Below are 16,471 nucleotides of genomic sequence, written 5' to 3'. Positions count from 1 at the left end.
ATCATCTAGAAATATTACTGGAAATATTACTATGCACCTTGGCATACAATCATGTGTGTATAGTTTTGTAGTTGCTATACTTAGTTGGTAACTTTTAGGGTAGGTCTGTCTGAAGATACAACATCTAAAATAGATTACAGCACTGTAAACTTTATATGGATGAGTACCTGTGCATGTACAATCAGAGTGGTTTCCTTGCTCCTCTGCAAGAGATATATAATTTGGACTTGAAGTAATACTTTTTATACATGACATGAGAAATACCTTTGCACAAATTAATGCTAAAAAAAACCCAATTTTAAGGTGTTCAGAGAATTAACCTTTCTAATGTTTGTATGTATTATTTTGTATACTGGGTGTATGTAAAGAGCAATCATAATTTATTGATGATTTTACAGTCTGTTTTGGGCATTAGCATTGGATCTTTCTTATACCACCACCCATTTTGTCCCCAGCCTCTCACTCCAGTCCATGAATCCGAGTTTTGCCTGATTCTGAGTGCAGAGACACAATTTCAAGATAAAAAGCTAAACTTGAAATATTAATATGCCAATTAAATGTCTGTTTCCTTAAAATATCATTAGCCTATTTTAATAATGTCATGCTTTTTCAGTATTTCAGTTTTATTTCAGGACATGATTTCTTCATAAATAAAATCCTTTCTGAAGTGAAAATTTTCTAGTTCTTTAATTAAAAGGATTTTTATCAGATGATTCCAGCTGTTTGTAATGGCAGATGTTTTTACCCACGATCTGTCCTGAAAAGGTGAAATTCAAGCATTGTTTAGAAGAAATCAAATACATCTAAAGACAGAGATAGATACAGTCTTAATTGTAACATTTTGAACAACTTCCACCAAAATCATCAACTGGGCTTAATGTCATATTAAAACTGATTTTTAATGGAGGCAGGCCGTTATCATCTGTTTCTCATGTTTATTTTCTACTGTCATTGGAAAAAGAAATCTGTAAGTAGTTGTAAGTGATTTTTTTTTTTTTTAATTTTTCATTTTATCCTTATGGTTCTGCCTTTGGGAGTGGATGCAGTTAAAGCTGTTTAGAAAATGTTAGTCATTCTTTTGGCACTGTGGGAAGTTTCAGAAGCATACACTGAGAATGAGTAAAGAGCAGCTAATACCATGCTTACAGCAATGCACATATTCAGAGCAGCATGTCATTGACTCCATGCTACAGCATTTTTCCTCCAGGCAACTTTTTTACTGTCTTCTACAATTACATAGATACGTGATAATGATCTCCACAGGAAACTGAAGAAAATGAGAAACGTTGCTGTGAGACTTTGTAATCAGGAAATTTTATGCAGTGGTCTTTTTTTCCCCAGATATTGATACATGTGCACGTCGGCCTGCAGTTTTCCCTCATATTTTTGTTATTTAATCTTTATACTATTGTCCATTCAGATTTCACTCATTGAAAATATATTTAAAATTATCCAAAACAGAATTTGCAATTCTGTTTTCAAGTTTTTTACTTCTGTTGTTTGCCCTGGAATCTCTTCTACTCTTTCTTTTCTAAACATTTCTAGTGTATGTATTTCTTCATCCAAATAAGCCAAAAAAAAACCCCAAAATGGGAGTCACATGCAACTTGATGATTGCTTTTCCCTTTAAAACTGCGTGGAAAAAGAAGCGCCTCGCACTATATGCCTACGCAAATAAATGAATAAACGTTAAATACGTAAACTGTTATTTTGCATATTATTTTGCCAATCAAATGTTCCTTAATTGGAGCTTGTCAAAAATTTCAGCTGCAGTGTGGGAAAGGGTCATTCAGATATTCAGAGTCAGTTTTGAACTTCCTCAATAAAGTGCAGCAAATGAAGGTGAGTTGATGCAGCAGAGACCATTGCACATCACTGAGCACTTGCTTGTTTGGTGGCTTTTGGGATGCTGTGTCGTCTTTATTAGATTTCCTGTCTTATGGCTTCCACAGTGTAGCTCCTTGTTCAGCATACACCACATTTAAATCAAAACATACCAGATAATGTAACGTATACAAAAATATACTTCTTAGCTGATCTAATGAAAACAGTATGCTAAAATATCTCTTAAGTAATTAGATTTACTCTTTTTTGGTTGCAGAGTTTTAAGCTAAAGTTTAAGACAGTTGTTTTATATAGGATAAATACTACTAGTGTATAACTGAACTACAATTGAGTTGTCTTACACATTTAATTAATTTTTTTTTAAAATACATATTTCAAAACTTTATTATCTGACTTAGAAGGAGGTGATTAGTGATGCACGAGAAGCACAACGAGAATGAGAATCTGGACTGGAAATAGCTTATATATTTAAAGAACATATAAAAAAATCCTGAATATATTTTTTTATGTTTAAGAGGCTTATGAAAATGCTACAGATCAGTCAGTATAAGCCGTAGAAAAATGTAGTGTTCTTGGATGTCTCTTCCAAAGGGAGAGACAGAACAAGAAAGCTGGATTAGTACTCCCAAAAGTGCTGTTTTTATTTCTGTAATGGTTGAGCTTGTGGCTCTGTGACATTATATTTAGGGATTATGGATTCTTTTTGTGAAAGAATTGGATGGTTCCTAAATGCTATCTGTATCTTTTGATTTATAGGATCACCCAAACTAGAGCAGAATGAACTTGATAATAATTGCCTTTCCATCGCTAATCCATGTTTTTCCTTAAGGAATAAAGAGGATTCTACTTAGAACAGTGAATTTAAGTCAGACCTATGTTTATTTCAGAAGGGCCTGTCCTGACATCCTATTTGTGCTTAGGGAACATACCTGTGATGAAAAGTAGTTGGAACCGTTGAAAGATGTTTCTATATTCTGCTTTCTGGGAAAAAAAAATATAAAAAATTGTCTTTCTAATTTGATTGTCTTTCCTTACTAGAACAATTCGAATGTAGTTTTTCCAAAATGTTAATGCTGGGGTGTCTTTTCTGTCTGAGTTATTTCAGCCTTGTTTCTCAAACTGCTGTTTTTTTCTTGCAGCCTGTCGTTTTCCCTTCATGCAGATAGTTCAGTCACAGGGTGGGAATTCTTTTGATGGGTGTTTAAAGTCTTATTTCAGCAAAGTTTAGACTTCCAGAGTTTAGAGATCTGCATTCTGGGCAATCTTTTTAAATTAAGGTTATACCTAATATTGAGAAACAGGATTTTCTTTGGATGTGATTAATCTGATTTATTTAGGTTTCTACTTTAGAACAAGGCAGCTAATACTGCGTCATTACTTGTTTTTCTGTGTTGGCTGTGAGAGGAGGTGAAGACACCCAGCTTCGATGGTTAGGTGTATCATCAGTATTTTGTTGGTTTAAATTCTGGTATGTGAGTATAGTGGGAAATGGCAGATTTTGAAAGAGAAGAACAAAAAAGAAGAAAGATAAAAAGATAAGAAAGAGAAGATAAAAAGTCTTTTCATTTGTTATCTTTTCATGCCCACCCGTAGAAGAGTTATTGTGTTGTGCTACGGTTTATAACTTCCTTTTTGTTCAGAAGCGTGATAACAGTATCATGAAAAGAAAAGGTGCTCAAAGCCAGGAAATTTGCAAAGGAGCACACTAGCTAAGTAGTTGTAATCTCATTCTTTCAGGAAGTGTTTAGTAAAGGAGGGCCTGAAGACTGCTTCTTTCAAGGGGAATAAAGTTCAATATATGTTTGTGTTTGTATTGGGTTTGCGTGGAAAGGTTTTGGGGGGGGCGCTACAGAGGTGACTTCTGTGAGAAGCTGCTAGAAGCTGTATCTCAGCTAGACCCAATAGAGTGTTTTATGTAAACATGAGGAACTCTGGTTTAGTTATTGTCTTTTCTGTAGACGTGAGGCAGAGAGAAAATGGGTTTAAAACATTAAAATGAAAATTGAAAATATTAACTATACTTCTTTTTCTACTGGGACACTGTTTTATGAATATATAATAAAAATTATCTTAAACTTCACCAAGGGCAAGTCCTGCATAACCAACCTCGTGGTCTTCTATGATGGAGTGACTACAACCGTGGACAAGGGAAAAGCCATCAGTGTTGTCCATCTGGACTTCCGTAAGGCCTTTGACGTGGTCCCCCACAACATCCTTCTCTCTAAATTGGAGAGAGATGGATTTGATAGGTGGACTGTTTGGTGGATGAGGAATTGGTTAGATGGTCACATCCAGATGGTAGTGGTCAATGGCTTAATGTCCAGATGGAGATTGGTGACAAGTGATATCCCTCAGGGATCTGTATTGGGACAAGTACTGTTGAATACCTTCATCAGTGGCATAGACAGTGGGACTGAGTGCAACCTCAGCAAGTTTGCAGATGACACCAAACTGAGTGACAGGGTTAACACGCCTGAGGTGTGGGATGCCATCCAGGGGGACCTTGACAAGCTTGAGGAGTGGGCCCGTGTGAACTTCATGAGGTTCAGCAAGGCCAAGTGCAGGGTCCCACATCTGGGTTGGGGCAACTTCCAGGATCAGTACAGCCTGGGGGATGAATGGTTTGAGAGCAGCCCTGCCAAAAAGGGCTAGGGGGTACTGGTGGATGAAAAGCTGGACATGAGCTGGCAATGTGCACTTGCAGCCCAGAAGGCCAAGTATCCTGGGCTGCATCAAAAGAAGCGTGGCCAGCAGGGCGAGGGAGGCGATTCTTCCCCTCTACTCTGCTCTAGTGAGGCCCCACCTGGAGTACTGCATCCAGCTCTAGGGCCCTCAGCCCAGGAAAGGCATGGACCTGTTGGAGCAGGTCCAGAGGAGGGACATAAAAATGGTCAGAGGGATGGAGCACCTCTCTTATGAGGACAGGCTAAGAGATTTGGGGTTGTTCAGCCTGGAGGAGACTCCGAGGAGACATTATTGCAGCCTTTCAGTTCTTAAAGGGGGCTTATAAGAAAGAAGGGGCCAGATTTTTTAGTAGGACCTCTTGTGATAGGACAAGGGGTAATGGTTTTAAACTAAAAGAGAGTAGATTTCAAGTAGACATAAGGAAGAAATTTTTTACTGTCAGGGTGGTGGGACACTGGCGCAGGTTTCCCAGAGAGGTGGTAGATGTCCCATCCCTGGAAACATTCAAGGTCAGGCTGGATGGGGCTCTGAGCAACCTGATCTAGTTGAAGATGTCCCTGCTTATTGCAGGGGGGGTTGGACTAGATGACCTTTAAAGGTCCCTTTCAAGCCAAACTATTTTATGATTCTAAATTGACTTTTTTTTTTTGTCCATTAAAAGTCTAATAATTTTCAGTCTTTCTATGAGTAAGTCTTGTGAACACTCTTAGTAATTTTACTGTTAGTGGCTTTGTAAGGGACATATTGATTTTAATAATAATTTGGTACTTTTTCTGGACTTTGAGACAACCTTTCCGTTATCGTCTTTTTGTGCTGTGGAACTGGCATTTTAATTTGGATTAATTTTACCAAATGTCCATCAGCTTAGCTGCTTGTCTAATCTGATTTAGGTTTCTTCATTTCTAGATGTTTTGGAGGCTTTTTTGATGTTGGTCTGTTTGCTTTCAATCCTTGCTTGTTATCTCCATTGTATTCAAGCATCTTTACTGTGAAAAAAACTTTTTTCTTTTATATTATGCTAGGCTTTTCTCTTAAAATGTTTTTTTCTGAAGAGGTTGGATTTAATAAGTGAAATTAACCCAAGTCTGTTCTAGAAACTGTTTTTAATGAGGGGAATCTAATAGAGAAAGTGATGGGAACTGAACTGTAAGATAATGGAGGGTGAGTGTTGCCTCCCAGTTACTGCCTATGCTACCCCTGTTTTCCACAGAGCATTATGAGAATTTGCTGCCCATTGCTGGGAGAGGAGTATGATGATGGTTTCTGAGGTTTCTGTCCTCCTTTTTGCTGGGAGGAGGATGCTGCTGATACTGGTTAAGGAGTTTCTTCCTCCTCACAAAGGATCTGCTATTAAAAGTATTTGCTCTTGCAGTCTGCAGCTCACTCCTTCACTGTTTTGTGAGGCAATGTTAAAATATGTTGGATACTTGTTGATCTTCTTTTAGAAACTGGGTTTTTGAAACTACTCTAATGCCAAGGTGACAATTCTTTAATAACCACTGACTGCTGGTGCATTGTTTACAGTCCTGGCACCTCTGAGACCATCATGTGCTTTAATTTTATGGAGTCTCTGCTGCAATCCCCTGTTTTACTTCCCAGGTTTCCCAATAGTTTAACTGATGTTTTATTAGCGCAACCTGATGTTCTTGCCCTGCAGCTATTAATATTTCACAATCCAAAACCAATGATCCCTTCGAAGGCGCACAACCACATATAGGCACCAGTGCAAACAAGAATGCTTTGTCTACTAGTAGTAGTAAAGTCACTGGTATGTTAAAATTGTTTTATAACAGGTGTAATGCTCATGGTTATTACCAATTGACAAACAAGTCCTTTGAGGTGGTGTAATCAGATTTGACAACCTAAAGATGTACTTTGGTTTCTGTTATGACATACTGCAAAGACAGATGATAGAAGAGTTCTAAGATGTTACATATTCTTGTTTTTCTCTAATTGTTTATTCTATGCTACCTTGAATTTGTGTAATGGAGGAAATTCCTTCTTTGTTATGTCATACTCTGTTTAAGTAGAATCAAACACCTCTCTCTTCTGTACCTCCCCTTCCCTGAGAAGAAACCAGGGCTGGGAAGGATGCCGCTTTGACTCCCATCTTGATACAGTAAGATGCTGTGAGCTGCTGCAAGAGGGAAGCTAAAGCATTTACTCAGAGCCTTCCCAGCTCATGTTAAACTCTCTCCTGGGGCTCTATGGGAGCTTTGGGAGGTAACCACCAAGGCAGCACATTCTGTGGTCTTTTCAAAATGGATTAATTCAGATGCCATGGTTTAAAAAGAAAGCAACATGGCTTAGGTGGCAAAATTTCAGTTCATAGCGAAATGTGAATTTCTTTTAACACGCTTGTGTGAAAGACTCAGTGGCCATGAATTAGACATCATTTGAGTTCTGTGCTTTTCCAGTATTGAGAATCGTGGGGGTTTTTTGGGGTGGTCATCATCTATTTCCTTTTATCTGATTTCCTTCTAATTCCAAATATTTGCCTGAAAAACAAATCTTCCTTAAAAAGCTGTAGTCAGCTTTCTAAATAAATTTCACTGGTTTTCTGGAAAGTTTTTTCTTTTTCAGGGCTTTTTTTTCTATCATCACTGGCAACGTATTTTGCTGTGCGTGATGCAAACATATACATGGTCTGGAGAAATTGTTCATACGTAGCTTGAGGTCTCTCAAAGTGCTTCTGATGATCCTCTTTCAGGTGTGAAATGTTTAGAATGAAGTAATTTATTATATATTAATTCTGGTTAACCAGGCGTGATTTGAGATTTTCACAGTCTGCAAGAAATTAAGTATTCATTAACATTTAAAGCCATTAGATGACACAGTTGAGCAATAAATGATTCATTTAGTCCCTGTTAAAGTAAATGTGCACTGAAGTTTCTTACTAGAAGATAAGTGGTGGTTGTCTTTGTTTTCAGTTTTCTTCATCCTTGCTTTATTTATTCTGTGCACTTCATTGACTTGTCGTTCTCTCTCTTTTCCTGAAACAGAAGAAGAAGAAGTGGAAAATTTTGATGTTTCCAGTCTGCCTGAAGAAGTGCTGCAGAACATAGAAGCTGACAGTTACTGGTGCATGAGCAAGTTGCTTGATGGCATACAGGTAAATTGATTTTTCCTGTCTGTTGGTAGTAGAGTTAACTGATTAATGTCATGGCTTTGAACTACTTTAAGGTTGTTGAGAAAGAGTACATGTACTCAAAACAGGGGAGAAGTAGATTTTCCCATTGGAGAGATCTGCTGCAAGTTTGGCATAACATTAAGAACGGAAAAGGAAAATAAAAGTGCAGCTTCTTTTTGTGAAAATGCCTGCATGTTTCATTGTAGCATGATGTTCTAGAGCAGAGTTAAAATCTCCAATTCTAGAGGCATGTTGTGCACCTCATTCACCAAGCATGGAGAACATTTGCTCAAGTCTCCAAGTAAAAGTCAAGTTGTGCCAGGGGAGGTTCAGATTGGATATTAGGAAAAATTTTTACACTGAAAGGGTTATTAAGCATTGGAATGGGCTGCCCAGGGAAGTGGTTGAGGCACCATCCCTGGAGGTATTTAAAAGACGGGTAGACATAGTGTTTAGTGATGTTTTCATCAGTTAGGTTGATGGTTGGACTAGATGATCTTAAAGGTCCCTTCCAACCTAGAGAATTCTATGATTCTATAAAATGGTTTCACTGAGATATGAAAATCTGACTTTTAAGCCATTTTTAAGCCATTAATGTCGTAACCTAGGAACAATTGCTATCTTAATACTTGAAACGATCTTCATATTTTTAAAACATCCATTTAAAACTTGATAATTATGCTACTTCACTGAGTGTTTGAATTTTTTCTATGTGGAGAAGTTATAAATCCAGGCAAAATTTTCTGTTACATGCAGCAAGTTACAGACTAAGAATGGTGGATTTGTGTGTACGTGTTTGCATTCCTGGGCATATAAGTTTATGAAGATTAGAAGTATCTATTAGAAATAGTAAATATGTAGCTGAACATCTTGCTTTTAGGTGAGGGAGGAATCTATATGATCTACCATAGATTACATGGGAGTACAAACATCTGTATTTGATATTTAGCATATTAAAACACTTCATACTGCAATGCTAATGCACATTAAAGGTAAAGTAGAAACTTTGAACTTTTCAGTTTACAAAGAAGTTACCTGAGTTAGATTTTATAAACTTTGTGTTGCGGTAAGCATCAAATACTATCTAATATTTGTTTTTCAGATCTGTGTCATTTGAGAAACATTTTGAATCTTGCTAGAAAGTGAAAATAATCTCATTTTGTAAACTCAGAATGTATTCACTAAAATAGTAGTCATTGTGAATTCCTGGGTTACAGTGGGACCAAAACTGACCTTTGCTAGAAATGTGAAAGTTTCTGAAGGGTGATGATTTCTGTTGTGCAATGGCAACAAAGAATTGTTTTTAGTGATGTTTGGTAGGCAGATGCTTGCAGTCAGGGTTCGTTTGCTGCTTTCAGTGAGCTGATTAGAGAGTAAATTACGGTTACAATTATTTAGCAAATTGCTGCTGCTTCTTTTCTTTTTTTTAATGTTTATACCTTCTCTTTCAGATTGTTCCCTGCTTTCAAGTGAGCTATTTGTATAGTGTAGAGGTTCTTTTATGTGAAATTGTTTCAGTATTATTTTGGTGACAATAGAAATTGTTACAGGGATAGCAAAACTTTGGTTGATTTATTCCTAACATTCTCTTAAAAGATGAGGTGATGGACAGGTGCTTCTACTGTACTGATTAGATTCAGTCCTTTTGATAGGTCCCATGTAGCTTTATTTGTTTTGAAATGCTTTGGACAAGTGCTTGAAAATCAGAGGTTTTCTCTCTCCAAGTGGTTTTAATGTAGCAAAGACCCACAGGGTTGAATTTATGTGTGTGGAAAATGGCTATCCTCCAGTCATTAGTAAGTCATCATAAAATGTGAATAACCATAAAAATTCCTATGAATTGAAGCTGTACTTTTTAGTGAAACTAAATTAATGTTTTCAAGATTCTTTATTTTGATTGCATAGGTATTTCTTTCCTTATGGTACTTAGTATTTTTAAAAATGCTTTAACATATTCTTGCATATGACTTGTGTTTTAGTATGACTGTTTCATTGGCTAAGGTGTGTTGGCTAAGGCATACTGTGAATGTAAACTTTTAACAGAATTCATTTTTGATTAAATTGTTATAAAATTGAGTCAACAAATAGAAATCTTTTAACTTCTTTGAAGGTATTTTAAGTGTATTTCTCCATGTTAAGGGTGAAATGAATAGTAGCTCAATTTTTTGTGTAGCATTGTTGAAAAGCATAGTCTTTTTGCTGTGTTGATTCTTGTAAAAAAAAAAAAAAAGCTGCTTTGCTTATTTCAATCTCCCAGAACTACTACGTTTTAAAATATTTGACCACATATCAAAAATATGTAAGAACTTAAAAAGAAAACAAGTGAGAACTTGAAAACTACTTGAAAGGAAGAAAGCCAGGTAAAACAAAGTAAGCCCTCCAACTGTTTTACCTGTTTCTGGAACATCTTCTGTCACAGGCCTGCTGTTCTGTTTTGTTTTTTTTTTTTTCCTAGAGAAGGAGGTTCAGAAATTACATCATTTCTCCTTAAAATTCTGTTTTCATGCAAAATGATCAAGTACTGATAAACAAAATATTGAAACTAATTGTAATGGAATTAAACTGCATCGATGAAGATTTAAACTCCTATATAAATGGAATGGTTATCAATTGGATGTATTCAAGGATGCAGTCATCTATCAAAAGGAGGCTTGAAAGATTATGCTAGTGGTGTGACTAATGATGTTACAGTTAATTAAGTGCAAATGCAGAGTGCTGCTGAAATGAAAAGGTTTGCTTGCTTTTTTTCCTCCCTTTCTGCTGGTTTGGTTCCCTTCTGTATTGATACCACTTTACTTGTCAGATAGAGGGGTGGTGTAGTTGCAGGTTGAGTTGGTTGGGAGAACTAACACAACAAGAAATTAGGTCGTTGAAAAGAAGGGGATAAAAAACCCCGGAGAACAAAGATTGTTTTACTAAAAGGATGCCATCCAGAGAGTCCTTGACAGCCTTGAGGAGTGGGCCCGTGTGAACCTCATGATGTTCAACAAGGCCAAATGCGAAGTCCCACATCTAGGTCAGGGCAGTCTCCAATATCCATACAGGCTGGGGGATGAATGGGTTGAGAGCAGCCCTGAGGAGAAGGATTTGGGAATACTGGTGGATGAAAAGCTGGACATGAGCTGGCAATGTGCACTCGCAGCCCAGAAGGCCAACTGTATCCTGGGCTGCATCAAAAGAATCATGGCCAGCAGGTCAAGGGAGATGATTCTTCCCCTCTGCTCCACTCTGCTGAGACCCCAGACCTGGAGTACTGCATCCAGTTCAGGGGACCATCCTCAGCACAGCAAAGACATGGGCCTGTTGGAGCAGGTCCAGAGGAGGGCCATGAATATGATCAGAGAGCTGGAACCTATCTCCTGTGAAGAAAGGCTAAGAGAATTGGGATGGTTCAGCCTGGAGAAGAGAAGGCTCTGGGGAGACCTTATTGTGACCTTTCAGTGCTTAAAGGGGTCTTATAAGAAAGACAGAGATAGACTGTTTAGCAGGACCTATAGTGAAAGGACAAGGGGCAACGGTTTTAAACTGGAAAAGATTAGATTTAGACTAGACATAAGGAATACAATTTTATGATGAAGAAGCCTAGAGAAATAGTGGATGCTCCATCCCTGGGAGTGTTCAATGTGAGGTTTGATGTGGCTTTAAGCAACCTGATCTACTGAAAGCTGTCCTTGCCCATGGGGGGTGTTGGACTAGATGAACTTTCCCTTCCAACCTAAGCCTATGATTCTAACTGACTTGCATTTTGGATTCACGATCACCAAATCCACTGGTGGAGTGCAAGAACTAGGTGGAGATGGGTAGGATGGGACCTGGAATCATTTAACTTAAGATCAAATCATGCCCCAAATTGCATAAGTTGATCTGCATCAAATTGTAATAGTCCTCTACTCCTGCCCACACCTGAATGCTCATTCCTGTCTATCCCTTGCTCAGTGCTACCTGTAGTGAGCTGATTCACAGAGCTGAATAACACAACAAACCAAAAAAATACTGGTTGGTTTAAGGGGTGAACACCTTGTATAGGTACCACAGCAAATAAATGAGTAGAGCTACACAGTAGGGCCACGGCAGGATCATGAGAGCTGAGACATGGATTTACTTTAACAGCTATAGATTGTTAGTTTCCCACACTTACCGCCAATATGCAATAGTCTAGATGATATGCTTAAGTCTCTCTTCTTCTCAAGAAAGTTGCTGCTGATTGTTTCTTGGAAATAGTCATTAAATTAGTTCTTACTACTGCGTTAGTATTTTCCTGTGTGATCTACCCTAAATAATGGAATGTCTCTACAGCTGACCAGGAAAAACTGCTTCTCTCTTACAAAGCCATAAAACCAGACAATATAAAAACACAAAACCAAAGGAGACTCCCAAACAAGATTAGTGCTTTTACGTTTCCTTTTCTCTGTGAAAATATGTCATAAGAGACTCATGTATGACTACTGATACTTCGTCTGAGATGTCTGATTAAACTGTCAAGGATTTCAGAGAAGAGGAGTATGTGACGTGGTGATAACTGCAATCTGAGTATCTCTGCAGAATATATCCGTTAATTTATTCGTCAATATAGGCTTCCATTTGATGTTGGTCTACCGGTATTGGATAAGTTTAAAGGGTGTACTGTGATAACAATTAGGGTCTTGTTGTGAATTTTTTGACTAATATGAGCTAGCTAGATTTTTTTGTGTGTGGGTGCGTGTGTTTGTCTTTCCAATGCATGAGAGTGTAATGGAAAAATGATTGTATTTGTATCCCTTTATTATTCTTAACAGAAAACTCATTTATTTTTCCAACCTATCCAGACTGTCTTATTTTCTTGACTCCAGAATTGCCAAAGGTGTTATTAAGAAATATGTATTTCTTGGTTGAGCGTTGCTACACATCGTATCTTTTATTTCTCCTTTCCTCACTCATCTTACCCCCCCTCCCTTCTTTATCTTTATAAGATTATACCTCACTGTGATTTTTCTTACGTATTTCAGGAAGACAAATCAGAACTACTAAAATCATAAGAACATAAGATAATTCTGGTAGGAAGGGACCTCTACAGATCATCTAGTCCAACCTCCTGCTCAAAGTAGGGTCAGCTCTGAGGTCAGATTGGGTTGCTCAGGGCTTTGTCCAGTTGGGTCTTGAAACCTCCAAGGATGGTGACTGGGGTTAACCTGTTCCAATGCTTGATTGTCCTCATGTTGAAAAAATGTCTCGCTATAGCCAGATGGAACATGTCTTGTTTGTTTATGCTGTTTGTCTCTTATCCTCCCACTATGTGCCACTATAAAAAGCTGAGCTCTGTCTTGTTGAGCAGACTGCTCTTAGGTGCCTCTGAAGCCTTCTTTTTTTCAGGCTGAACAACCCCAGTTCTCTCAGCCTCTCACAGGGCATGTGCTTTGTACCTCTGAGCATCTTGGTGACCTTTTGCCCTTGCTCCAGTTTATTCATGTTTTCCTAGTATTGAGGTCCTAAAACTGGATGTGGTATTCTAGATGTGGTTTTGAAATACAGGAAATTATTTTTAAACATTAGAAATAAAATCTTTACAGGAAAGGCAATCAAACTCTGGAACTGTTTGCTTAGAGATGTTATAGAGTCTTCCTCCTTGGAGTTCAAAACCTGACTGCACATGGCCTTGAGCAGCTTGCTGCCGGTGAGCCTTCTTTGGGCAGGGGTTGGACTTAGATGGTCTCCGGAGGTCCCTGCCAACCTCAGTGATTCCACAATGAGTGCTGAGTAGGGATAATCACTTCTCGCAGTCTACTGGCCCTGGAGGCTGCTGGACACCTTTGCTGCCAGGGCGTACCACTGGCTCAGTCTGAGCTTCCTGTCGGTTGAGACTTCCAGGTCCTTTTCCTTAGAACTCCTCCCCAGCCAGTTTGTCTCCAGCCTGTATTCTTGCAAGATGCTCTAATGCTGATTTATAAAAATGTGTTTCTGAGCATGTGTGTGGCCACGTGCAAAATATATCTAAGTAAGACTACCATTCTTGATTACTTTCAATGCATTAGTTGATAATTTCACATTTGTGATCTATATAACAGTATTTTGTTGCATTCCTATTGTGAATAACAATTGTGTATTCCTAGGTTTTTTATAGCTGGTTAATTTCCAAAATTGTTTTGTCTTGCATTTAAAGTTCAACAATCAAAAGATAAAACGTTTCAAATGTCAATCCACCATGCTCATGATAAAGCTGATTGTCTTTAGAACACTTCTAAACTGTAGATGATGCATGAGCATTTTTGCATTTTCACCTGTAGGAGTAATGACTGTGCATCTGGGAAAACTAGAACTTATCCCACAAATATTTTTTCCACTTAATTAACTAGGCATTCCCATTTATCCATCATAATTAGCTTTTTTTTTATTACTAAATCATCCTTTATAACACTTAACTCAACAGAGTCCCGTTAACATTCAAGTAAAAAGTTCATGCTGATCTGTGCCACCTGAAAAATGTAATGTTCATGTATAAAATAGAGTATAACTCTTCATTTTAACTTCAAGGATAATGGTAATAAAATAACCAAAGGGGAAATATATGCATTGCATAATGATCTAACCAGATGTATTAAAAATAGCAATAAAATATTAATATCATTATTGATCAGGGCCTGGGAATTTTTAGAATAAAAGGGAGATAATTCATTTCCAGGAACTGGAGTATATACTGAGGTATATATTAGCTGTTTCTATGGCTGATTAAATAGCAAGATTTATGATCTGCAAGGGGAATCCTGCAAAGTTCTTTCTCACTTCTGAGTTATGGAAAGTTGTTGCTAATGTGTGCCTCAAGTCTGAATTAGGTAGGGAGGGAGGGATGAATGGGTGCTTGGAAAGCCTTTCAGAGGTCTGCGGGAACAGATAAATAGCATGGAGCTCAGATGTTGAAAAGTACATGCAGAAATACCTGATGCTAGCTCTTCTGAATATTCTTCACAGGACTTCCCAAAGATTTATTTTTAGGGAAAAAATAGGTCAGAGATTGGGTTTTTTTGTATCTTTTCATTAAACTCTTCCAAGAAAAGTTTTTTGATTATATCTGTAGTTCATTTGGGTAGCTAGTTTAGGGTTATGGTAAATTGCAGATCTGTTGTCTGAGAATATGTTTTTGTTAGCCACGATAGAGAGATCTGAGGAATATGTACTGCAAGTGTCTCCATCTGTCTCTTGTCGTGGGAAACATGTCTGTTGTGTGTGTACTTTCATGCAGGGGTCAAGTTTCTGTATCTCAGGTACCACAGGGTCTACCTGTGCAAGTGCTGCGGTAGGTTGTCTAGGGTTTCTGGGTGTGCATCAGCCCAACGCTTCTGGTAAGCTTAGCTGAATGGAGAAAGTAGTCTGTCCTCCTGCCTTCCTCAGCTGAACGTGGCACCGCAAATGTGGTGCATTCAGGGAAAATATGATATATAACTGTCTCCCAAGCAGTCTTCAGAGTCTCCACTGACATCGTGTAGCTGATACTGAAAGACAGTACTGCAGTCATGCTCCAGTTTCTGTATAAACAGCTCCTGTTGCAGTCGGAAATGTATGTTTTAGAAACATGGAAGTCCTGTGAGGGATTGTCAGAAATGCTAGCAATAGTTATTTCTGTATGTAGTTCTCTTTGCATATTCATGCTCTGTGTCTGTTCTGCAGCTACAATCGCTCTAACTCCATCTGTGAAATACGACTTCTATATGGTAATAACTGTTTAGTAATTTCCAGAAATCCAGATTGTTCATTTTATGCTTGTGTCTTGTCCAAGATGGATCCAGAGAATGACAAAACATGACTATTCTAAGGAAAAACAACGGATCGCTTGATCAGAACTGTGTTGAGTTCATTGTTGAATAGGGACTTCTATTCTGATGAATAAACAACAGCTTGGGATTACTTTTATTCTTTTAATTATCAGTAGCTTCCATAAAGCTATTTCTAAATTCTAAACAATTTAAAATTCAAATGTCCTGTTTCTCAAATATAGATATTAATTGGAAAGTCATAAACATGAGAAATAGGTTCTGCAAACAGGACGGACCTGCTCAGGATTCTAGAATGGCTTTTCTTCTAATGAGAAATGGACAACTTCAACATTTTTAGCAATCACTTCTTAAATGATACCCCTAAATGGCATTTGTCTGTTACTCTATCTGCATGTCATATGTGAGACTCAAACATAAGCATCGCCACAAACAGGTGCTTCTATCCTGAATGCTCTCGGTATTCCTGCTCAGATGTCTGTTTTCCTTACATAATCTGTTGGAGCGAATACTGTTTTATGGTGTTTTAAATTTAAAGTGAAAGAACAGAAGATTCAAAGTAGAACAAGAGTCTAGAATTTTTTCTGTAAGCAAGTTTTACCTTTCTCAATCAAGAGAAAGTTCTTGCACAGAATACACATAAATTACTGATAAGAATGAATACTATTAAGGGCAGACTTTTTTGAGGGCAAAACACATGCAGTACTGTGTCATTCTGTGTGACTTTTCCAAAGGACCTTCAGATCTTCAAAGTCTTTTTTGAAGCTCCTCTTCATACAGTTCTTTGAAGACTTTATTAGTACCTGAAGAAAAAAATACATTTTATTGAACAACACTAGGAAATTATTAAACAAACTCAGGCAGTAGAGTTGTTGTAACTAGGAGCTGTTGGAATGTAATTAACACAATTGTTATGTTAGTCCTGTTCTTTTGAAGTGACAGTAATTAAGGCATGTTTGCTATTTTCTGTTCAAAGCTTGGAATAGTTAAAATGTGTAAAAAAAAAAAAAAAAAAAAAAAGTGTTGATCCGTATCATAGTTGTATCATAGGGCTGTATCATAGTTGTTG

At 37.7% G+C, this 16,471-nt stretch overlaps 1 protein-coding gene across 4 annotated transcripts in view; it reads left to right on the top strand.

The window, feature by feature from the left end:
- Positions 1 to 16,471, top strand: part of TBC1D22A (TBC1 domain family member 22A) — a 180,648-nt gene that overhangs the window by 61,548 nt on the left and 102,629 nt on the right. For 3 of the 4 annotated variants that reach the window (XM_074166614.1, XM_074166643.1, XM_074166632.1), the window contains one exon: positions 7,533 to 7,642. In XM_074166614.1, coding sequence (XP_074022715.1) covers positions 7,533 to 7,642 — 110 coding nt within the window. The remainder of the gene's footprint in view (positions 1 to 7,532; positions 7,643 to 16,471) is intronic. The other variant, XM_074166622.1, reaches the window with a different exon arrangement.

This window comes from Numenius arquata, chromosome 2 (genome assembly GCF_964106895.1).
Source record: "Numenius arquata chromosome 2, bNumArq3.hap1.1, whole genome shotgun sequence".
Lineage (NCBI taxonomy): Eukaryota > Metazoa > Chordata > Aves > Charadriiformes > Scolopacidae > Numenius > Numenius arquata.
The sequence above is the reverse complement of the archived record's forward strand: the minus strand, read 5'-3'. Positions and strand labels throughout refer to the sequence as shown.